The 24,270-nt window shown below is 55.2% G+C and overlaps 1 protein-coding gene across 3 annotated transcripts in view; it reads left to right on the top strand.

Moving 5' to 3' along the window:
• The window catches only part of PIK3R3 (phosphoinositide-3-kinase regulatory subunit 3), a 58,579-nt gene that overhangs the window by 9,729 nt on the left and 24,580 nt on the right, over positions 1 to 24,270 (top strand). For 2 of the 3 annotated variants that reach the window (XM_027462786.3, XM_072041996.1), the window contains exons 6-7: positions 365 to 566; positions 743 to 828. In XM_027462786.3, the coding sequence (XP_027318587.2) occupies positions 365 to 566; positions 743 to 828 (288 nt within the window). Of the gene's footprint in view, positions 1 to 364; positions 567 to 742; positions 829 to 15,488; positions 16,265 to 24,270 lie in introns of those variants that run through there. The other variant, XM_072041997.1, reaches the window with a different exon arrangement.

Below are 24,270 nucleotides of genomic sequence, written 5' to 3'. Positions count from 1 at the left end.
CCCCCAAATAAACCCAGATCTTTGGGGAGAGGAGTCCTGGACCCGCCGGGTCCTGAGGAGCGATGCTGGAAGCTCGAGGTGCCCATGGGCACGTCCCTGTGCCTTGCCATATCCCATGTCCCCCCGTGGCAATGGCAGTGCCATGGCACCAAAAAAAAGGGTGACCCCCAAAAAGGGTCTCCCCCATTTCTCCTGGCAAATCCTTTACCTCCCAGCTTGCTTTTTCTGACACAAGACCCCAATCTCTGCATATGGGATGGGGTAAAAAAGAAACAGGGATTTGGGGAGGGGATGTATGGTGGCAAACCAAGGCTCCGTGGGGATCAGAGACCCCCCTCAACCCGATTTCTCCTCTCTTTGGCAGAGACCCCGGGCCTGGAGGAGTGTGGCCAGCGAGCCCGAGCCCTGCTGGCCCCCCCGGCCCTGCCGCAACCCCAGGCGCTGCTGCTGCAGGAGCTGGCCCAACACCTCGGCCGCCTCTGCCAGGGCTCCCGCAAGAACCGGCTGTCAGCTCGGCTCCTCGGGGAGCTTTTTGGGGAGCTGCTCCTCCGCCCCGCTCCCTCCAGGTGAGCCGCCCACATCCCCCCTCGCCCATCCATTTTGCATCATTTTGGGGCTCAGGAGGAGTTTTGTTGTGTGCCACCTCCTTACATCCACTGGGGAGCCTTGGGGTGGTCGGTTTGGGGTCCCCCGGGGACGTCTGGCTGGTGGCACCCTGACGGCCACCCTGTTGTCCCCACAGCACCGAGGCGAGCCCTGAGCTTTGTGCAAAGATCCTCGAGTCCCTCATCGTGGCCAGCGAGGCGGCGGAGCTGCCGGCAGCCCCCGGTAAGGGACACGCGGCCGGAGGGGTGGTGGCGGGGGGCAGAGCTGGTGGCACGGCTCGGGGACGGCCACCGGGGGGGTCTCATCGTGCTGGGGGGTCTCGGCAAGGTGAGGGCTCGGTGAGATCTGGCTGGTTTGGGAGGGAAAAAATAGCAACACAACGATAATATGGTGAGGGATCGTGAATCAGAAGCAAATCTGGGTTTACGATTTGGACTCTGCCCCTCCTGTTTGGTGGCAGTTTGTGCCCCGTCCTTGTCCCCAGCCCCAGGACGTGCCTCTGGTGCCCCCCGGATGGGATGTGGCATATCCCAAAGGACGGACACGGCAGGGAGGAAGGGTGCTGGTGGCACAAACCACAGCCCCCCAGGACCGTGGAGGTCCATCCCTGCGGGATCCCGTCCCCAGCAATGTCCCTGTCCCCGCACCGAGCCACCCGGGAGCTGCAGCAGCTCCCAGACCCCCCACTCGGAGATCTGTTGGCGCTGGCCCCGGGGACTCCAGGCTCCGTGCGCTCCCTCCCTGTAATATATCTGGGTCCCTGTCATCGCCCTGCGGCGCTGGGGGGTGGCCGGGCAGGATTACAACTCCTAATATCCCCCATAAATCAGCCTTTCAGTCCCAGCAGCTGATTTATGGCTCCCGTCCCCGAGACCGGGGCGTCTCTTCCCCTGCCGATCCAGATGTCGGGCAGCTGTGGCCCAGCCGTCCCCAGGCTCTGTGTGACAGTGACATTCTCACCGATGTCCCCAGACCTTATGGTGGCACCGGTCACACCCACCCCAGCAGGGCTGGGCAGGATTTTGGGGGTCCCCATCCCCTTTTTGGGTTCCGATCCCCTCTAGGGGTGCGAGCCAGGACGGCCGCGTGCCCCCAGCCGGGTCCGGCTGCTCCCTTCGCATCCAGAAGCGAGGATGTGATTACTCGGCTGTCATCACGTTCGGATGTCGGGAAGCTTAATTAAATGCCTGTAAAGCACTCGGGGGAGCAGCGGATGAAAGGCGCCCTATATAAAGCGCGAGGAATTATTATTAGGCAGGGGCCGCGCGCCTCCGGCCCGGCCCGGCCCCCCGCGACCTGGCACCGACATTATTTGGGTGTGTGGAGCGGTGGCTCTGTCATTCCCCGTGTCGGGGAGCTATAAATACCCCGCAAGAACACGGCGGGGGTGTGCAAACAGCCCGGGAATAGGATCCAGGAGCTGACACGGAGGAAACCGCGCTGTGACCTCAGGCTGAGTCAGGCACAGACGTACCCGGGGCGCGGGGCACCACGGGGGTATGGACGGGGGGTATGGGGTCGTGTTTGGGATGGTGGCCCCGGGAGGCTCCCATCAGGACCCGAACCATCAGCAGGGACTGCAGCAGGTGCCCAAAAGCACCCCAGGGACACAGGGACATCACGGGGGGCATGGCGGGACGGGGGGCGCACAGAGCCCCCGAGCCCCCGGGGCTGTTTGCGGAGCTGGGCGAGGGGGAGGGAAGGCGAAGGGAAGCAGTGATGTAAATACCGGCTCAGCTGAAGGAAGATGACTTCATCTCCTTTTCCTCTCCTGCTGCTATTTATAGGCACTTTAATTTACTCCCCTTTGCTTTATTATCTCTCCGGCAAGCCGTTAGCCCTCAGACAGCAGGATGCCTTTATTCGCCATGCAGCAAAGTCTGGTGGAAAAAAAAAAATATAATGCCACCACCCAAAAAAAAAAAAAAAAAAAGAAGAAAGTCAAAAGCAGAGGCAGGGAAAGCAAGCAGAGCGCTGAGGGGACGGGAGCATCGCTGTCCTTCGGTGCAGATTTGGGGAGAAAATGCGCAGATTTCAGCTCCGTTTGGGGATGAGCTCCTTCAGAGGAGGGTTTTAGTGGAGAACAGCCTGGCGGTTTCCAAGCCCAGGTCTTCCCCGGGGGTCTGTGCTGCTGGCAGGGGACAGGGCGGGCTGGCAGGGGACAGGGCCAGCTGTCCCTCTGCAGGGCACCCGGCGTGGCAGCCACCCCCGCATCGCCCTCTCCGTCTCCACTCCGCGTCAGTCCCCTCGTCGCGACGGGCCGGTGAGCGTGCCAGGAAGGGGACGGGAGCATGACTAGCAGGAAAAGGGATTTGGAGTTATAAATACCACCACGGCATCTCCTGCTGTCCCCAGAAGCGTGGCGGAGCTAGGCAGGGGGCAGATGGCACCGGGGCACTTTCCTCGCAATTGGGATTTTGGGATGAGGCCACGAGTGGCTCTTGGCTTGGGAAATCGGCCACGGGGAGACACGAAACAGCCCAAGGAGGCCAAAAGGAAAGGGATGAGCCTTGCCAGAGCACCTCCAGGTTGTTTTGTCTCTCAGCCTATGTTTCATCCCATGGGGATGTCAGGGGGGAGCCCCCAGGATGGGTTAAAAAGGAAAAGCCCATCCAAAACCCCTCTGGGTAGAGGGTGAGGAGAGGCGAGCGGTCTGCTGCGAAGATCCCTGGTTCTGGCTGCCCTAACCTGAAGATCACACAGAGCAAATTAATGCTGGGGAGGGAAAAAAAAAAAAAAAAAAAAAGAGAGATCAAGAGCCTAGCTAGTGACGTGAGATGGGGAGAGCGGCTAAAAATAACAGCTCCCCCAAGGCACGGGGAGGAACACGCCGAGATGCGCGCTCTTGCGATCCCAGAAGGAGCCTCGTGCCTCTCCAGCTGCTCCGGCCCGAGCGCAGCCGAGCGGGGTGAAAGCAGTGGGGAAAGCCTCCGGGGTGCCTCCGAGGTGGCTGAACCTCCAGGGAGGCCACGCAGGGCAGCACTGGGGCGAGAGGTGCGGGTCTGTGCCGTGGATCAGGGAGCGATGCTGCCCGCTGGAAACCAGCCCCGTGGTGCAGCAGAGGATGGGGAACCCCCAGCACCCCGGGCACCCAGCTGGGGGGCAGATGCTGCTGCATCCCGCAGGCAGATTTCGGTGGAAGACCCTGGCGGTGCTGCCTTCACAGCTAATTTTAGTCTGTATTTAATTAACGGTGGAGCAGGGAAGGCAGCGGGCACCTCGGAGGAGCAGGGGACCCCGGCAGGGATGCAGGACGGGGCGCACACACGCACACACACACAGCCTGGAGGGATCTGGCCCCGCTCTGGGGACCGTCTGCCGGCGGAAACATCGCTCAGCTCGGATTGAAACCCTTTTCCTCCCCAGCCTGCATGGCCGGGGCTGATAAAGGGCCGCTCGGACCCGCAGCATTGTGCCACCAAACAATGACCGGCCGGGGAGGAAGCGGCTGCCCGGGGGCTGGGGTGAGGATTGAGCCCCTCGGTGCACACCGCGTTTCTGGGCCTTATTCCTTTCTTTTCGGCTGATGTTTTGGGACGGTCTGGGCACCAGAACCAGGAGCATCCTCTCCTGGGTGGCAGCAGAGGGGCAGGAGCACATCGGCTCCATAGGAGACGTCGGGAAGAGGGTGGCTGAGCCTCCGTGATGCCATCGGCACCACCGGGGTGGCAGCGATGGAGCTGGGGACCGGGCAGCTGGTGGCTGCTGGTGAGAGGGCAGCAGAGCTCGCAGCCTGCTGCCTTTACAATCTATTAATGTCATCTCGCCGCTCCAGCCAGGAGCCGCGCGGGCAGCAGAAACGCTCGGGCACAGATCAGATCAGAGCAGGATTTCAATTACAGTAATCAAAGGTGACACAGATAAGAAACCTCTGCTCTGTGAAACCACGGCAGCTGTCCGCTGGCTCCAACCCGCACGCAGCGACAGCGGCTCCATCAAAATCACTGGAGTGGCACTAGGGTAAAATTGGATTGAGAATCCATTTTCAGCTGGCGTGGTGGAAAACACTTTCCCTGCACTCCTTGGGGACAAAATCCACCTTCCCAGGGGAAGGTGCCAGGCATGGAAGTGGAGACGTTGCCCTGGCTGCTATCCCCAGCACAGGGCTGCCCACCCTCAGTGCCATCCCATCAGCATCGCCCCTTCGTCCTGAGCCCACCCTTCGTGCCCTGGGGACGGCTGCGCTTTGGCTCCATCCCAGATCCCCTCCTGGCCGTGCCCCTCGGTGTTTTCTCTGCCATCCAGCTCCTGTTGGTAGCAGGGATGTCAGGGGGGCTCCATGTGCTGACAAGGGAGCCGGCCCTCCCAAACCTGAGTGGAGCTTGTGAAGTATTTCCAAAATCAAAAAATAAAAGCAAGAGGGAGAGAAAGATAAAAAGAGAAAGGAAAGGCAAAAGAAAAAGAAAAGAAAGAGAAAAAGATAAAGAAAGAAAAAGAGAAAGAAAGAAAAAAAATGAGAAAGAAAGGAAAAGAGAAAGAAAAATAAAGAAAATGGGAAAGAGAAAGAAAAAGAAAGAAAGAGAAAGAAAAAGAGAAAGAAAGAAAAAGAGAAAGAAAAAGAAAAAGAGAAAGAAAAAGAAAGAAAGAGAAAGCAAAAGAGAAAGAAAGAAAAAAAAAGAAAGAGGAAGAAAAAGGGAAAGAGAAAGAAAAAGAAAGAAAGAGAAAGAAAAAGAGAAAGAAAGAAAGAGAAAGAGAAAGAGAAAGAGAAAGAGAAAGAGAAAGAAAAAGAGAAAGAGAAAAAGAAAAAGAAAAAGAAAAAGAAAAAGAAAAAGAAAAAGAAAAAGAAAAAGAAAAAGAAAAAGAAAAAGAAAAAGAAAAAGAAAAAGAAAAAGAAAAAGAAAAAGAAAAAGAAAAAGAAAAAGAAAAAGAAAAAGAAAGAAAAGGGGAAAGAGAAAGAAAAAGAAAGAAAGAGAAAGAAAAAGAGAAAGAAAAAGAAAAAGAGAAAGAGAAAAAGAAAATAAGGAAAAGCAAAAGCAAAAGGAAAAGGAAAAGGAAAAGGAAAAGGAAAAGGAAAAAAGAAAAAGAAAAAGAGAGAGAAAGAAAAAGAAAAAAGTGAAAGAAAAAAGAAGTAGGGGAGAAGCTGAACAAAATGCCTTAACCATGCTGTGATGGATCAGCTGGAGACAAATCTGGGCGGATTTTGGATCTCAACCAAAGCTGGAGGTGTGGCTTAGGGCAGCCCCGAGCACCCAAATGTCCCCGTGGCATTTTGGCCCAGTGGAGGCGGCTGCCGCCCGCTGCACTCCCCCCGTCCTGGCCGCTCAGCTCCTGCTCCCCTGGCTCATTGCTTTGGTTTGAAGAAACTTTGCCAAGAAATCTGTTGGGACTGAAGCAGAGGGTTGAGTTTTGGGGTTTTTTGGTAGTGCAGAAAGCAAAAGCAGGCACTGGCCCTACCTGCATGGCCTCGCCCTGCTGTTCTGGCCACTGCGCGCCTATCGGAGGAGCTCTGCTCCTGGCCTCCGACAGCTGTGTAAAAGCACTAAACCGAAACATCTGGAACATTTCAGCCAGAGAAACCCAAGCGTTTTGGGGTCCAGAACGATCCAGATGATCCAAGACAAATTCACGAGCCATCGGGCTTGACCTGAAGCTGTTGCTCCCTGCAAGAAGCCCTCATCCAAGCCGTCCTGTCCCGGCTTGTAGCGGGAGGCGCAGCGCAGCCAGTCCCAAAATCCCTTTGTGTTGCCTACTCCTGATCCCATCCAATTTCAGCTTTTTCCCCACAAAAAATGCTAGGAAATGGTGGTGCATGCACGGCGCTCCCCTTCCTGGGGAGCCCGTCCCTTACCAGCTCAAGGGGACGAGGCTCGGGTTCCTTTTTCCAAGAAGGGTGGATGCGCTTTGCAGACACAGATAAGGGATTTCGCCATCTGGAACAGCTTCGGGTTTCTTTTCAGGTGCCTCCTCCCCTCTCGTGGCCTCCGCTCGGGCTCCCCGCGGCTCCCCGAGAGCGGAGGCCGCCTCCTTTCGGCAATTAATCCGGGCGCGCTTCCTGCTAACGAGGCTCCCCACTTTAAATTATAAATGGCCCTCGGCGTGTGTGCACACAGGCGCACGTGCGCACGCGGAGAATCCTTTAAGGCCATCATTAGCTGTAATTAGCGGGCTCTGTCACTCATCTTTGGCAGTTCGCGACGAGCCCCGAGTCGCAGGAATCCGGCGGCGGATAAAATAAACACGGTTTCAAACAGTTTGGAAATAACAAGCCCTCATTAATCAGACAAGCCCCAAAGGGGGAGCACTGGGGGAAGCGGCAGCCTCTCCGCCATCTCCGTGAGCGGGGCTTTGGGGGCTCGGCTCCCCCCTTCCCACCCCTGACCCGAAATATGGGATGTTCTCACTTCTGGGCTGTTTGAGCCTGAAACTGGGTGAAACCTCCCCAAAAAGGCTCCTGCATGGTTCTTCCCTAGGGGGAAGCAGCCGAGGCAGCGCAGGGCTCAGGATCTGGCCCTGGATGCACATTAAGGGCATGGGGGAGGCAGCGGGAGGATCTGTAGGATCCCCCAGCATGGGGCAGAGAGGGATTTGGGGTCAGGGCTGGTGCGAGGGAAGTTTCCTGGGAAGCAGGGGGAAGCGGGGAGGGTTTTTTTGTGTTTTTTTTTTATTTTTTTCAGCTGTCACAGCTGCAGCTAAATCACCACGAATAGGAGGGGAACGGGACACACGAGGCTGGATTACATTACAAAGGAGCAGTCCATCATGGGGTATTTAAAATAAGCCGCTTAGATGCACAGTAGCAGATTTGGAGTGCTAAGGGAATTGAAGGCGCTGTGGCTTTGCGAGGCTGGATCAGATCTGGTGAAGATGCCACTTAGGACAGCACATCCCGTCCTGCCTCGCCGCCCCGGGGGACACGCACGTGGCCCCGCTGGGGACCAGCCCAAGGTGACCCTGGCTGCGCTGGGGTGGGCGACAACATCCCGTGGCACCTTCCTGGGATGCACAATGGGTTCAGCCCCTCTTTGGGTGGTGCTGAGCCCCGTGGATAGATGTATGGTGAAACAGCTCCAGGCTGGGGATGCCCAAAGGGGAGCTGTAAATGTGCTGCTCCTCCTAGCTCAGCTCCAGGGAAAGGGATTTCAGCCCCATTTCCCCAAAGAGCATCCTTTTGAGAACAGGCATTTCCCACACCTCTGGGCCGCTCCGATCCCAAGGGTTCACCCGTGGTGGCCCCACAGGGACATCCCTCGTGGCATCGCCCCATCACCAGCCGTGCCCCCAGCCATCACGCCGCCCATCCCTTTGCACCCAGCGAGGGCAGGGCGCAGAAACATGCCCACAAAATCCGTGGCCACATGTCCGATTAGGCTGTGGGACCGCCTGCCCCTCTCCTCGCCCTTCGCGGGTGCCCTCTGTCCCCTCCTCACCCCGCTGGGCTCCGCTGCTGCGCTCCTGCGGGTTTACCCGCTGTCCCCAGCTCCCCCCAGCATTAATCCGGGGGGGGATTAAGGTTAACAAGCTCCTGGAGCCGCCCAGCCCTCGTGCCTGCCTGGGCAGACCACTCTGCCCTGCTCCCGAGGAGGGCACGGCGCCCTGCTGTCCCCAGGGAGCCGCCTGATGGCCCCCAAATCCCCCCACCCCGTGCCCCCCAACCTCTCCCCCCCCAGCACACACCTCACACTTGGCATGGCACACGCTCATCTCACCCCATATCCGTTCCCACTGCCATCCCTGGGGGTTAGGGGCTCCAAAACCTCCCTGAGCATCTCCCCCCACCACCTGCAAGCCCAGGGGATGGGGATGGGGATGGAGGGGGGGGGGTCTTGGCCTCTCCACCCTCCTCCCCCCATCCCCTGGCTGCTCAGCCCCAGGTCTCCCGTTCCTAGATAGCTCTGGGCTCCTGGCAGCGGGTTTGCACACACAGAAAATGTCTTAATCCCCTGATCCCTGCCCCATGCTGCCCACCAGAGCCATAATCCCTGTGGGGATGCAGCCAGGGGGCTGGGGACCCTCTCTGGGACCCCCACACGGTGCCGGGACCAGCACTGGGGGACTGCGTGGGTCAGGCTGAGCTGCTGCCCTCCTGTGCCAGCCCCCTTGGGAACAGGGCTTTTAGAAGAGGTGGCATATTTCTAGAGCTATTTTCTTAGCTTTATTTGGGATTCAAATATGCTGAGTGTAGCCCCCATCCCCTGCCCCATATCCCCCCCAGCAGCAGCTCACCCACACAGGGGAGCACGGGAACGGATCCTCCCCGGCGTGCGGGGTGCCAGAGCGCCCCGTCCCCATCCCCAGCCCTATTTCCACTCTGCCTTCACCTGCGCTGACCCGCGAGCTGTAATCCCCCTCCTGCTGCACCTGCAGGACGCGGCCGGGTTATCTCAGCAGCTGGTCCCAGCCGGGTGAGCTGAGGCCACCGCCGGGGCCGGGGCCGGTGGCTGCGGGATGAGGGACGTGCGGTGCCAGCCCCTGCGGGCGAGCAGGGCAGGATGGGCTCTGTCCTGCACCACCACCAACCCCAGTCCCGAGGGAAGAGGGCTTGGGATGGGGGAACCCAAATGGGACCCCATGGGGAGGAGGAGGAGGAGGAGGAAGAGGAGGAGGAGGAGGAGGAGGAGGAGGAGGAGGAGGAGGAGGAGGGTGAGAGGCTCAGCACCACCTCTGGGGGCTGGAAATGGGCACAAGGACCAAAAAAAAGCGCCATTTGCAGCTGCGTCTCCTATATTTATAAGAAGCAAAGAAGATGCTGGGATAGCGGCTGAGCTGAGCTTTTAACCAGGCAGATTACACTTAGCAGGAGCATTTACCTCTGCCTCTAATCCGCCTGCCACAAAGACTTGCTAACTCCTTCCCGTATTTAACCGGGAGGCTTTGGACCCGGTTTTTGCCACCGATGCGCCCGGCGCCCACCCGAGGGGGAAATCCCGCAGGAGCAGCCACTTTGCACGATTTCCCTGTGATTTTGCTCCAGGTTTAGGGGGTGGCAAATGGTTTAGCGATGCTGAGGGTAAATTGTTCCCTCAATTGTTCCCAACGGGTTTGGGGTTGGTGCTGGCACCCTGGAGGTGTCCCCGTGGGCACCAGCCTGGTGATGTCCGTACAGGTGGAGCTGGTTGGGGTGCACCGTGGTGGCAAGGGAGCTGAAACCTGCAGGGTTAGCTGAGCCAAAAGGGAGATAAAAAATGTCTGGGAGGTCAGTGAGGGGGCTCAGGGCCCTGCCTGCCCCAGCTGGTGCTCACTGGGAGGACTGGTCCCCAGTGCCCAGGTGGGTGAGGTCCCCATGACATGGATGCGCTGTGGGTCTGGGCTAGAGGCACAGCAAGCTCCTTGGGGAGCAGCAGCCCGTGCCCACATCCCCATCCCCACCCAAAGGCTCCAAATGCTCGGATCGGGGCAAAAAGCCACATTGGGAGGCTGGGAGGGGGCAAGCACACCGGCACTTTGCTGTTTATTCCCCTCCTGCGGCCTTTCTAACGAGAAAACCATCAAATTGCAACAAATTCCCCCCCAAAAAAGAACTAGCAGGAGCCTCTGGGAAATGATTTTTCCCCAGTGGGGTGAGCAGGGCTGGGGATGGCCGCTGGTTATAGCAAAGCACACCCGGTCCCTTTCCCAGCACGGACACGTCCCGGTGCCGGGACCCCGGCAGCATCGCCCCGCGGCGTGGGCGAGAGCAGCCCCAAGGCGCCGGCACCGGGCGAGTTTCTCTCCTGCCCGACCGCTCGTTCAAGCACCCGTAACTCCCTCTAATGTGTTTTTCTTCTCCTCTCTCCTCTGGGGATGGAATTATTCTGGTTTTGTGCGAAAAAAAAAAAAAAATGGCTCTGAAGTGCTTTGGAAGTGGAAACCTCCCATTACGCTTCTGAAAAATAATATTAATCTGCCCTCTCCCTTTATGAAGCACTCTCTCTCCCAGATGGCTCGGGACTGGAGGTAGGCATTTGATGTGGAAATAACCCCGGCTGGAGGAGCCCTTTTGATGTCTGCTTGTCACGGGGCTGGTGGCAGGCGTCCCTGCCCATGGCACGGGGTTGGGACCGGGTGGCCTTCGGGGTCCCTTCCACCCAAACCATTTTGTGGTTCTGTGAGGTGGGAACCTCACATCTCCAAGGAACCCAGGGTGAGACCCCCGTTTTCCCACTTTTGCCACCGATTTCCCGGCGCAGGCACCGCTGGCGGCGATGAACGCAGGCGCCGCTCGGTGTGTGAAGGAGGAAGAGTTACTGCGGGAAGGGCTCGGGATCATTTCGCTCCTCCGCGAGTAACGTCGCACAGCTCCTCTTAAAATCGGACCTGAGGAATTTACAGAGTGGTTCTTGTGCATTCCTGGGAGAAAAAAAATAAAATCTGAGCGAGTAGTGCCAGTGCACTAAAGCGACGAGCAGAGGAAGTGAAAAATATTTTGAATTCCTATACAGGGTTACATTTCAGAACCGTCCTGCTTTCAGAATTAGGAGGGGGTGGCTTTTTTCTCTCCTTTTTTTTTTTTTTTTTTCCCCTTAATTTCTCTGAACTTGTTACAAGTCTCCTTCCATTTTGCTCACCGTTTCCAAGCGGCTAAAGAAAGGGAGGCCTGGCACGCCGACAGAGATGCGAAGTGCACAAAAGGGAGCCGAGTGTGGGCCGATAATTCTGTAATTGGAGCCGCTCGAGGCGAAATTTTTTTTTTTTTTTTCATTTTTTTTTTTCTTTTTTCGAGCCAGCCTAAATGGGGATCGCTGAAACCCTTCACAATCGCTCCGCCAGGGCTCTTCTTTAATGGATTGCTCCGTTTAACTCTCTCTGTTTGTCACTGGCGAGATGACAAGAGGAATTAGTGTGCTGGAAAATAGAAGGTGAATGGCAGCTCCCCGGCCCGCTTCCACGGCCCCGCCGTCCCCGGGGTGCCGCGGTGCCAGAGCCGGCTTGCAGGCAGCTCTGCGGCCCCGACAGAGGAGGAGGGGAGCTCGCCTGCAAAAAAAAACAGCAGCTCCAGCACTAAAATGAGCCTGTGGGGAAAAATATGGGGTCCGCACATCGGGCTGGGGGGTCCTGGAGCACCACGCGCGGCTCCAGGCTGGGGTCAGGGTGGGGGGGACCTCAGTGTCCCGGCGAGGCCGAGTCCTAAACCTTTCTTGGGCTGCAAAACAGCTTTGTATTTTGCTTTTACAGCCCGGAGGTTTGTTATTTTTTAAAGCACTGTGGGTTAATGTCAGCCTGCCGGGGGCGCGGGGCGTCTGGGTGGGAGCAGTCGCCGGCGCTGCTTTGGAGATGCTCGGACACCTCCATTGTCTGCAGGCAGCCTCGGAAATTTTGGCAGCGCCGATGCCCCGAGGCTAGAGATGTACCTTTCGCTTTTCCCATGAAATTCCACTCCGGTTTGGCTGAGTTATAGCAAAAAAAAAAAAAAAAAAAAAAAAAAGTTTGAAAATCGCCATTTCCCTTCTGCTGCCTGCATTCCTCAGGAAGGCTTTGGCAGCCTGTCAGAACAATAACTGAACGTGAACTTTCTGAAGAGCTGGCCCTGCCAAAGCAGCGAGCCGGCGCGGCGTGGCCTTTCCCTCACCCCCCTTCCCTCCCCGTGCCCACCCCTCGAGCACCCGTCCCGGGCACCCTTGGGTGCAGATGTGCCCGCTCCAGGCAGCAGGAGGCAGAGCCCGGAGGGGCAAAGCAAGGCTCAGGTCCTCTCCCCGTGCAGGAGGGCAGTGCTCAGCACCCATCCTGCCCCGTTACTCCTGGGGCTTTTGGGGCTTTAGGGGCAAAACCCCCCCGGAGCAGCGGGGAAAGGCCGGGTCAGGTTTTGCCCAGGGATGCACGAGGTCCAGCGGCAATAACCGACGTTGTAGAGGTTTATTTAAAAGATCCTATTTTTTTTTTCTTTTAACTGCTATTTCCTATGTGAAAAGAATGTTGTTTACAAGGCAAAGCCAAGTGCTTTTAAGCTAGGAAATGCCTGGTGTATGATTCCTTGCAAGCTCAGCTCCGCGCGCGTGCACCGTGCCGCGACCCCCACGTGCGCCCTCCCTTACTTCGGCCTCGTCCACCCCAACGTGGGCAGCGAGGACAGGAGCTGCTCGGGCAGCCATAAATAAGACACTTCCTAGCACAGAAGCGTTCCGTTTTCAGGTTTTTGCAGACCGCATATTATTCCTTAATGCAGGTTTTTAAGGCACTATGTAATTTCCAAACCAAAGCGCCCTACTCGGGCACGCTCGCCGAGCTTTTCCTCACCACAGAAATGCGGCCACAGCTGGGGTGGAGCAAGGCAACGCTTTCACAGCCTATGAGGACACGAACCGACCCCGTAAATCACAGGGGAGGAAGCCCGGTCCCCGTTATAAGCGGGTGGCTCCCTCCGGTCCCGCTTCCCGCGGAGCTGAGGGGGGACACGGGGAGGGGAACCGCTGTCACCTCACCCCGTCACCTCATTGCAGTGCAGGGGTTGATGCTCTTAATCTGATGGCAAATGCTCCGTGGCCCCTTGGGTATTTTTGGGGCCAGGTTTGTCTAACCCCAGGGGAAGATGGAGCTCGCAGCATCCTCCATCACTTGCTGGAGGAAGGCCATGGGTTAGGGCAGACACTTTCTGATCCCTGGTGCCTGTGCAGTGCAAGCAATGCCATGGGGTGTTTTCTGCCATTTGGGGTCACCCTTTCCAGCTGGAAAATCACCCTGTCTTCTGCCAGCTCCCCACCAGCAGGCCCTGAGCTTGTGCTCTGACAGCAGCGGTCACATTCAGGTCTCGGGAGCAGCCAGGGGTCTCCACGTTGTCCCCAAACCCTCTCATCGCCTTAGCGCGTTTGGCTGGCGGCACTGCGGACTCGGGACACCACCTGTCGGGTCGGGGTACATGGAAGGGGGTCCACTTGGGGCTGTGGGCACCGAGGCAGATGTGTTGGAGGGACAGCACACAAGCAGCGCTCGCCTTTTGGTCTCAATTTGCAGCAGGGCTGGCGGCGAGTTCCCGGTGCCGTTCGTTTGGCGGTGGTGCTGCAACGTGGCTCTGCCACAAGCTGGTGTCCAGCCAGACCCAGACCACCCCCAAGCTCTCGGCGTCCTCCTGGTTTCGTTTCTCATCTCTAAAGAGTTGTGACGTGTTTCTTGCACGCTTTGCACAAGCAGAGGGCTGTGTAAGGCAGTCGGCGTGCTGGGAAAGGGAGAGCCCCGTGCGTGTGTGCTGGGAGCCGAGTAATCCTGGGCACATTATAAGCTCAGTTTTGAGGAATAAAAACACATTAATATTCCGTTCTCTCAAGGCATTATCCTACTGTTTACCATTAGGCGCAATCCTCTGCCTTAAATTGCGTCTTTGATTAAAGCAGCAATGAGAGAAACCAGGGCTAATAACAAAATGCGTTCTGCTTTAAATCACTAAAGTGCAAACATCAATAAGCCGCAGCCATCAGCGCCGCCATGAAAACGAAGGCAACCATCATGGGAAACAGCAAGAGCGAAACCCACTTTGCCAGCATAAAAGCCAAATAATTAGGTCTGATGTGGGTGGAACTTGTAACGAGGTGCAGGAAGGGGGGCAATGAGTCTCAGCCCTAGCCTCCCTCCTCCTCCAGAGCTGCTCGTGAAGTTTTGGGGTGGCGATGGGGCCAGCAGACCCCATTTGTCTCAGCTCAGTGGGGTCCGCGGTGCCTCGGCCCCATCCCCGCTGGCACCCTCGGGCCCCCCTGCACCATCTGCAAGGGCTCGGGCGGGCTGGAGGCGGCGCGGCGTTATTAGCACGAGAAATTTAATTTTAAAAAAATTAAGACAGAGGAACCCTATCTGGCGATCGCGGATTAATCAGGGCTTGTAGATGAGGATATGAAATTAATTTCTCGGCGGCGGGCTGCCTGAGCCTCAGCCCCGTGCCCCAGCGCCAGTCCCTCCAGGAGCTGTTACCGGAGCGGGGCTGGCTGGGGAAGGTCTCTGGGAGGGCTCGGCAGCCCCCAGCCCCACACCCCTTGGAAAAGGGCAGCGTTTGGGTCTCCCCTTTTTGTTTGTGCGAGGAGAGCCCTGCCAGGAGCCCTCCACCATGGGCCAGTGTGTGAGGGATTCCCAATAATGAGCCCTCAGTGCTTTAAAACGTAAAGGTGCCGGGCTTCTGACACAGCCTGCGCCCATCCATGAAGGATCCAAGCATGCCTGGCCTTGCCAAAGGGATTTTTTTTCATTTTTGCCCCTTTGGCCCTCCTCTGGGGCTGCTCTGCAGGGCCCAGGCTCCAGGAATAGACCCAGGACCCCAAGACCCCAAGACCCCAGGGCCTCAGAGCCCAAGACCCCATGACCTCAGGACTCAAGATCCCAAGACCCCAGGACCCCAAGGCTCCCCCCGCAGCCCGGGGGGGGCAGCCCCGGTGCCGGTTCCGCGCCCCCCTCCCGCCGTTGCCGCGGAGCGCAGCCGGGCCCCGTCCTTGCCCCGAGCCCGCCCGCGCCCCCTTTGTCCCCCCGCTCCCCCTCAGCGCCCTTCTCCCTTTGTCCCGCTTAGTAACCGGGGCTGCCGGCCAATCAGCACCGAGCCGGCCGGCTTCTCCGCCAGCCGATTGGCCAGCCGGCCCTGAGCCCTCCGCCAATCGGCGCGCTCGCCGCTCGCTCAGACAAAGGCAGCAGCTCTGGCAACGGGGCCCTGCTCCCCCCCCCCCCCCTCCCCTCCCTCTCCTCCCTTCCCGCCCCTCGCGCGTGCTCCGCGGCAGCGGCCCCTTGGCGCCGGGCCAGCGGGGAGGGGGGGGGGGGAGCGGGCGGTACCACCTCAGAGCATGGGGGGGGGGAAGGGGAGAGAAGAGAGAACAGCGGGGAAAAATGTAAAAGAGGATAAAGGGATGTATATGCAGAGAGATAGATTTAGCGAATGGTGTTTATTTTTAAAGGTGGGTTTCACGCAGAGAGGGAGGAGAGAGAAAAACCCACCCCTCTTTGGCGTAATGGACCCGCCCCGCCCCGCCCCCCTGAGAGCTGTGAGGGGAGGGGGGGGGGCGGGGCATGGCGGCGGCCAAGAGGCGGCAGCGGCGGCCGGGCCCCCTCAGAGCCGCCTTAAAATGACGCCGAGCGGGGCCGGCGGCGGCGCGCACAGCCCGGGGCCGCCGCCCGCGACACCCGCCCGCAGCCGCCGGCCCCGCCAAGGGCTCTGAGGCGAAGCTGCCGCCGTTAGGGGCTCTCCCCCCCACACACACCCACCACACGCTCCGTTTTGGCCGTTTCCTCGTCGTTTTGTGTGGTTTTGGGGGGTTTTTTGGGCTGTTTTTGGCTCGCCGGCCGGCGGTTTTTTGAAAATCCCCCCGAAAAATGGCGAGGGGTGGGGGGCCGGGGAAGTGGCTGCTGTGTGGAAAGGTGGCTTTTTAAAGAGAAAAAAGAGCTTTTTAAACAGAAAAAAGCGTTTTAAACAACAAAAAAGAAGCACTCTATTATATATATATATATCTACCTATATATTATATATATATAGCACTACCTACTTCAGTTCCTGCAGGGCAGCTTCTCTGTGGCAATTTTTTTTTCTGAAGTGAAATTTTACGATTTTTTTTTTCCAAGGGGGTGTGATATCCTCAGAAGACTCCCCCCCTTTCCTTATTTTTTTATTTTATTTTTTATTTTTTTTTTAAATTCTCCGACTCCCCGCGCCAGGCTGCAGCCCCTGGCGCCGCGATGTACAACACGGTGTGGGCTATGGAGCGCGATGACCCGGACTGGAGGGAGGTGATGATGCCCTACTCCACCGAGCTGATATTTTATATAGAGATGGACCCCCCAGGTAGGGAGCCGGGGCTGGCTGTGCGCGTCCCCCCGCCGCTGCCATCCCTTCCCCGTGCCCGGCGGAGGGATGGTCTGCAGGGGGAGAGGACGACCAGGGGGGTTAAGCCATCTGTGAAGCCTGCTTGGGCTCCTGGGTGACCCAAACCTGCTGGTTTTGGAGCAGAAGTGCTTGAATTTAACGCTGGGGTTTCGGGGGGCAGCAGCGGTTGGGGTGGCGGAGGAGCGCAGCAGGAGGAGGGCTGCGCCCAGCTCCTCTCTGAGCATCTTTTTGGCCAAAAAAAAAAAAAAAAGTGCCTTCTGTTTAAAGCGTCTATTCCAGCTGTATTCATCTCTGGAGCAGCGGTTTTATCAGCCTCTCCACCTGCGTGCCTTTATGTGACCATAACGCCTTGATGGCAGTGGTTTGCCTCGCTCCGTTCAGGTTTGCTTTAACAGTTTCTCCAGCTCCTGAGACCCCCTTTTCAGCGTGTGTCGTCTCCGGGTTTTGTTCTTGCTGGGGAAGAGGCTGGGATACTTTCCTCAAGGCAGCGTTACTGCATAGGCTTTTATAACCTCCTCCAAGAGGTTTTGATGCAAGGTTGTTTCTTTTTCCTTGATTGCCGGTGCTGGAAAGGGAGAAATGCATTGTGTGTTGCCTGCCTGAAGTTTTCAGCTGGGATAGAAAGTTTGCTTTGAGTCAGAGCGAGGGGAGGCTCGCGAGTGCAAGGAGAAGAGTTTGATTCTTTCTTTGGTAATGAATTAAAAAATGCCTGTATAAAAGGTGGTGAAAGCGTATCTGTGCCTCTGAGAGTGTAACTGGCTGTGAGCAGTAAGGCAATGAAGGACCTTTATGTGCTCGGGTCTCATCTGTGTATTCAGGGTGTACAGCGAAATATGCACCCAAAATCCCAGCCTGTTGAGAAACTGATAGCAAATGAGCACTTGCAAGTGGTGTCTCCTGCGTAGCGTGTGCTGCTGGAGCTTCAAAAAGCGTTTCAGTCCGTGCTTGAATTGTGGCTTGTGTCTCAAAGTGGGGTTTAGTCTCTTTGTTTCAGCCCGGCGAGCTCTTATGTGGGCACTTTTAATTAAAAAAGGGGAAAGGGGATCGTCATACGATTTTCTTGGATCCAAAGGACCTGTAGTCACTTCCTGCGGTAACTGTGATGCTTTCAGAGTTGGACAGGTCTCTGGGATACTCAGTCCTGGCCACTGCTCGTTAAATTCTTGCATAGCTGACACTGCCTATTTTTAGAAGCTTCTCCTGAAAGCGTGAAGTTCAGTCAAATCTGTTTGCTCGCCTCTCTGAATTTCAAAGAGTATCTTCTCTGTAAATACTTTTGATTTTTTTTACTATTTTTTTTAACTATTTGCACAGTTAATATTTGTTTCGACATGCGTTGAGCAAACAAAACAGAGCTGCACTGTAGGTGACTTTAAACAATTGGCATTGGGCTTTTTCAATTAAAAAAAAAAATTGAAAGCCAGGACTTGGTGTGAGGAGGCTGCTGGAAGGGACTGGCCTAGCTGGGCTGGTCAGGAAACAAATCTCAGTATTTCTGCAGAAAGTGCCCTATAGCTTTTGGAAGTTTACATTAAGGAGCAGTGCTTCTGTCACTAATAATATCAATATTTCCATCGTTGGAGCATTATTGTCAGGGATCAAGGCTCTGCATGTCCCAAACACCAGCTAGTAAAAGGACTTAATGTTGCACACAGATCCCCCAAAGTGTTTGGCAACTTCATCCTTGATTTTCCTAAATGAGAAAAGTCAGAGGTGGAAACGATGCATGGGATGGTCCCCATGTGCATGTCCCGCTTTGGCAGAGCTGTAACTCCTAAACTGCAGGGGCCAAGGTGGGCTTTTTTTCCCTCTTGATAGGGTGGAAGAGCGTTTTCTGGTGTGGGATGATAGGTCATCCCCAAGGGGAGCGTGGAGGAATTTGGAGGGCTCAGACGCCGCATGCCTTGGGATAAACTCACTGCCTTTGCTCCCGGTAACAGGCGCAGCCCTGCCTGGCCTGCTTCCAAGGAAAATTGGTGAAGGTTTTTCAGTTCAGAAATCCCCCGCGTGGGGACTGGAGTTCCTGAGCAGCTGGATGGTGGCGATACGTTCCCGCACTGACTAACAATACGCGGTGAGCATCCCCGCTGCCGGAGGAAGGCAGCGCGCTCTTTTGTTCCCAAGACTTGCGTGGAGAGTTCCCTGCTTGGTCTTGATGCTGCAGCACCGGGCGCTGGGAGCTGAATGGCTCACGCGTGGCTGCTCGTGGTTATTTTAGTGGCTGAACTTCAGGCAGAAGACAAAAGCGAGGTGAGCGTAATGTGCGGTGTCACCTGTAACCTCCAAGGCAAGGGTGCGGGTACTGCTTCTTGTTAGGAGCCAGCAGAGCTTTAATTTGGCTTGGCAGGCTGTCTGAATACACCTTGGTGTTGCACAATAATAACGCAGGAATGAAGCCCCGGGATAGCAGGCAGGCTGGAGTGCTTCCTTCAGGCCTCGCTGCATCTGCAGCAGCTTTTCAGCATGCTCCGGCTCTCGCTCAGATGCTGTCGGTATGAATGGATGCTCAGGGCAGCTCCTGAAGCACACCTGCTAAAAGCTAAACTTGCTCTGAAGTTTAAAGCTAACAATCAAATCGGTGCCTCTCCCACTCGGGAGTTTTCTCCAGCAGATGCAAGGTCAGGCAGCGAGTGATAGCGGTGTGGGCTGGTCCTGGAAGGCAGCTCAGCACCACGCAGCCCCCAGCTCGCTCTCCCCAGGTAGGATGGGGGAGAAAGTCAGGTCAGCAAGAGGGGGGAAGCTCGTGGGTTGAGATCCAGAGGGTTTACCGGGTAATGCAAAAGCTGTGCGTGCAAGCAAAGCAAAATAAAGGATTATTTCACTTTCTCATTGGCAGGCAGATGTTCAGGCATTTCCAGGAAGGCAGGGCTCCATCTCAAGTGACAGCTCCTTGGGAGGACGGCCACCATCACTCCACGTGTCTCAGTTTTATTGCTGGGCATGGTGTCACGTAGTGGGAGACATCCATGGGCTCAGCTGTCCTGGCTGCGTCCCCTCCCAGCCCCATGTGCACCCCCAGCCTACTGGCAGAGCAACACAATAAAAGCAGGAGCCGTTTTGGCTCTGTGCAAGCAGCAGCTACCACATCGGTGTGCTGTTAACACTGTTCTTCAGCACAAATCCCAAGCACAGTACTGCACGAGCTACAGTGAAGAAAATTGACAATCCCAGCCCAAAACAGTGCAGTACCCACCCCTTACTCTGAGCTGTTCACATCATGCATGAGGCCCTTGCTAGCTGCCAGCCTTCCCACCCTCTGACTTATACACAGACTCATTCCCTTGGTCCAAGGGTCACCCACATAAAATACACATTAAAAGTCCCCTGAGTTCCTTTATTCCATGACCTAGGCTCTGTCTGGGACGGTGGCCACCCAGGACAGAAGCAGTGTGTGTGGAGTTCCTGGGTGCCAGAGCCAGCTCACGTTAAGTCACTGCTGCACTTGCACTGCTTCTTGTGAGGCTCAGCCTCTGGTGTGAGTGGTTCCTGCTGTAGCAATTCCTGTAATGTGCATCCTGGGCCGTGGTCACAGACTTTTTGGGATGTTCATGCACCCACAGGGACTTGCCCACAGTCTCTCTGACTAAGGGTCACGCTGGCTTTCCAGCCTGGCCAGCTGTCAGCCCAGGTGCCTGGCCATCGCTGTTATCAAAGCGTTCCCAGCACAGCAGGGGGAGATGATAAAGACTACAGCAGAAGCAGAAAGCAGCTCCTAACAAGCACTGGGCTCTCGGATGCAGTAAGGAAGCGAGCCCTGCGGCAAGCACAAGAGCCTGCCAATTAATAGCTAAACAGAGATAACATCTATAAACTCCGTCTAGCGCACTCCAATTGAACCTGTCATTATCTCAAACCCTTCGAGCCCTACGTTGGGTGCCAAGAAGGATTCGCTCGCGCTCTGCCAGGGTGGGATGGGGGAGCGAATACAGAAGGTTAGGAAACTCGTGGGTTGGGATAAAGGCAGTTTAAAAGGGAAGCAAAAGCCGTGCCTGTGAGCAAAGAAAAATAGGGAGTGTGCACAGTCAGAGAATGCCTTGATTTGGAAAGCACCCGTGAGGATTATCTAACCTAACTCCTGACTGCACGGAGGGCAACCTGAGAGTTAAACCACGCATCTAAGAGCATTGTCTCGTGCTCTGTGAAACCACACGGCTTGGGGCCGTGACCGCTTCCCTGGGGAGCCTGTCCCCGTGCCTGCCCCCTCGGCGATCAGGTCGTGCGTTCAGCCTCAGCTTCCCATCAGCAGGCAGATGTCCGGCCGCTTCCAGGAAGGCAGAGCTGATGGAGCACGAGGAGCAGTTCCCAGGGAAGACGAACACCGTAAGCCAACGTCCCCCAGCTTTATTGCTGAGCACGGCGTCCCGTGGAACATCCCTGTGGTCAGCCAGGGCCAGCTTTCCGCTGCGTCCCCTCCCGGCTTCCTGCACACCCTGGCCTCCTCCCGGCAGGGCGGCGTGAGAAGAGGAAGAGACCTTGACACCATGCGAGGGCTGGTCAGCAGCAGCCAGCACATAGGGGCATTAATCAGCACTGGTTTTCATCACAAGCTCAAAACAGAGCACCAGAGGAGCTACTGGGAAGAAAATTAACTCTGTCCCGGCCAAAAGCTCTGCAGACTGTTAGCTTTCAATCCATCCTAAACACAGCAGCGGGGCAGTTTCCTACAAAGAGGAGTGGGACTGCAGAGCCACGTCTGTCAGCCCTGCAAATGTGCCTTAGTGAGGAGAGCACTGACAACCAGCAGGGGCAATCAGGTGTCCTTAGAAGTGCCTAATACTTCTGCTTGTGCATCTTCTGGTATAATAAAAAGCATCACTGATAGTAGGTAGGATCTACACATAGGTAGCTAAATAATTTCCAGTGTCCACAATAAAAATGAGATCCACAGCTTGCAGGTAGCTAACGTAGCTGCTGAACTTTCTCATCAGGATTCCTTTAAAATATTGTGGCCAGAACAGCATCACAGGCTGGCTTTAGGAAACTGACAGTCAGTGGCTCATTCTCATGTTTGTTCTTGCTGTGGGACTTGTTGTCTGAAAAGACAAGGAAATGGGTTACTGGATTGAGTTTATTTTCTTGTTACAACATCTGTTCAGGTCTGCAAAAAGTTGTTGCTGCCAGAAGTTAAGTTTTGGAGCGGAGAATTGACTGCCAAAGCTACCAGAGTACCTAAAGCAACACTACCTAATTAGCAGGACTAAATCATGCCTTTCCCTTTCCCTCTGTAGATCCGGGGTGTATTATCAGTTGCGTTGATGACAAAATGTGTAATCACTGAATACATTTTGTCACAGTTGGATGAAAATCAGTGCGAGTGTTCCACGGGGATTTCAGATAGAGATGTCGGCAAGGATACTTGGCTCAACTACAAATTAGAGGTTAGTTTCGTTTGTGTGGATTATGGAGAGAACCACAAGTTCAGAGTAGGCTCTCTAATGCCAAATGGGCTCTGTCTGTCTGCGTGTCTGCGAGCAGGTAAGAGAAGAAGTGTTTGTCCTGAAGCTGTACAAGAACTGCCTTGCTGAGGACTCTTGGGCCAAGCGTGGCTGACTGCGTTTATAACTTGACTCAGCTGGCTTTTTCAAGAGTATCACTCTTCCCTGTCTCCTGTTACGGCTGTAACAACGCTGTTATTACAAAATCTTTTAATAATCAAGGTGGGGAGAGGGCAAGAATAATCTCCAGGCTGCTTAGGTTCATCTGCTTTGCAAAAGCAGCACTGCCATTGTATGAGTGAGACGAGTATTCAAGGGAGAGCAAGTATTTATTCCTCATAGTTCCTATTTTCTTCTCCTATGTAATTTGACAACCCTTGTTTTAGGGGCCCGATACTGTAATGGTAATTTGGAAAACACAGGGCTCTGACCTGAGGGGCAGTGTTAGCGTGGCTCTGAGTGGTGCTGTGTCATTATCTATGTCAGAGCAGAAACCAAACGTGGCTTCTCGGCTCGGGCTGGTGGCAGGCAGCAGCCAGCTGCAGGTAATGCAGCACATCTACGCCTCGCTGGTTCTCCAGTGGGAGAACAGATGCAGATTTTAATAGCGTTGTCAGTATTGTCCTTCAGCTTATCCGAGCTGACTCCAGAAGCTTATCAAAGAGAAGTTCTGCTCTCACACGTCTTGAAAATGGGAGTAGTTCTGCGAGGCGTGCCATCAACACCGCAGCGCCCCAGCAGCAGCTGCCTTCGCTGCAAACTGAAGTCCTGCTGAAGGTCAGGCTTCTGAGAGCATGGATGCTGGAGGATGAGTTGCCTTGTTGCAGAAAGGGAGTCTGTGGCGACTGTTTTGGGGTAGCAGAAGGAACAAATAAAGTTCAGTCACATCCTGGAGATGCTGGGAAAGGGTTTGAAAGAGTCTCTGAGCTCCTGTAGGGAAAGTGACATGAAATGCACAGATCCCAGTTTTGTTATACCTAAACTTCTCTGCTGGCCCTTTCATTTTATGACTGCCATAACCATATTTAATTTCTGATTGCATTTTCAGTCTTGCTTTTACATTCTTTACTTTTCATATTGATGGCTCTAACTGTTAAAGAATATCACTCATCAGCTTTCAGTTAAATATAAAAATGCAAAAAATAACGTCATTAATAAAAATGAACTGATTCCTTGCTTGAGATGGTAGAGAACCTGCCTGTAAAGGCTGACATTTTGTTTATCAGTTGGCTTTCAGATGATATAGGAATGGTTGGGGAGGGGAAGGTTACTGAAGGGGGTTGTTTGACTGCGTCTTCTGGAAAGTTGTAGATTGATGCAAACTAAAAAATGGAAGAATGTTCTGAGAAGAAACGAAGCTTTTCACCACTTGTTTGAAAGCCAGACCTGCTCTAGTCCCAGCAAATGTTATTTCTGCATTGTTCTGAACAATCCTGTATCTCATTACGAAGCCTGACAGGAGTTAATCGCCGTGGTGCTGCCTTCGAGCTCACCTGCTTAAAAGGAGAAGGCTCTTCTTGGAGTTTCCTTCGGGGAATATCATTTTCCCAAGCAGCAGAGTCGAATTCTGTCTTCCCATTGCCTGCGTGATATCTTATTCCAGAACGAAGCCATTCAGGCTTGTCTTTGCTCTACAGCTTGGGAAAATGGAGCGGGATAGTTGGTCGTACACATCTGCGCCCTTACTGGAAGCAGTGGGGTGCCTCACAGCACCGCGCGCTGGCTGCTCGCTGAGGCACCTCTTGGGCAGAGCGCTGGGGAGTGCTGGAAGCAGCAGCATAAAGAAAACTTCTCTCGGCATCTCCCCGTAAATGTTAAAGGTTAGGTTTTGTTACTGTCAAAAAGGCCGTGTCTGTGTTGGAACAGGTCGCCCTACAACTCGGGGTCCATGAAGGCAATCAGTGTGCTCCAGCTGCATTTTTTGGAAACTCTTTTCTGTAAAGTAGGTTGCTGAGTAATGTTTAAAGAGCAGGCTCTGCTTGTGTTCTAAGTGCCCCTATGGAAATGAGTCAGATTTTCTTTTTTCTTCTGCTTTTTATCTCATTTCTTCTGACAGGTTAAAATCTGCACAATAGCCAAGTAAGCAAGAACTCTTTTCTCCACATAATCTAAACTACAGCACAGGAGCCGGTGCCAGGTCCCCAAACAATGTGAGCGGATGTTACCTCTTCTAAAGAGACTGTTCCGATTGTCCTTCAGTTTTGCTGTGCCCTCCACCCCACAGCCCAAGGTTTTGCAGTGGTTTAGTGAATATCTTCCAGTGCTTTAAGTTCCTCCAGTGTACTTCTGCCGAGAAGTGGCTGCATACAGGGAGCTTAGAAAAATCCATCCCGTTCAAAAGAAGCAAAGACCAAGCCATTCCTCTTGTAGCCCTTTCCAGGAGGACCCCAGCTGCCCTGCTGGACATCCACCAGCTGCTTGGGCAGTCCTGGTGCCAAAGCCCTGTGTGCTCCCAAGCTTTGCTGTGGCTGATCAGGATCCTGGTTCTTCTCTGGCTTCGAGTCCAGCAGCACACCCGAGCTGGCTACC

This window comes from Anas platyrhynchos, chromosome 8 (genome assembly GCF_047663525.1).
Source record: "Anas platyrhynchos isolate ZD024472 breed Pekin duck chromosome 8, IASCAAS_PekinDuck_T2T, whole genome shotgun sequence".
In the NCBI taxonomy this organism is placed as follows: domain Eukaryota; kingdom Metazoa; phylum Chordata; class Aves; order Anseriformes; family Anatidae; genus Anas; species Anas platyrhynchos.
This window is presented reverse-complemented; position numbering and strand designations above follow the sequence as displayed.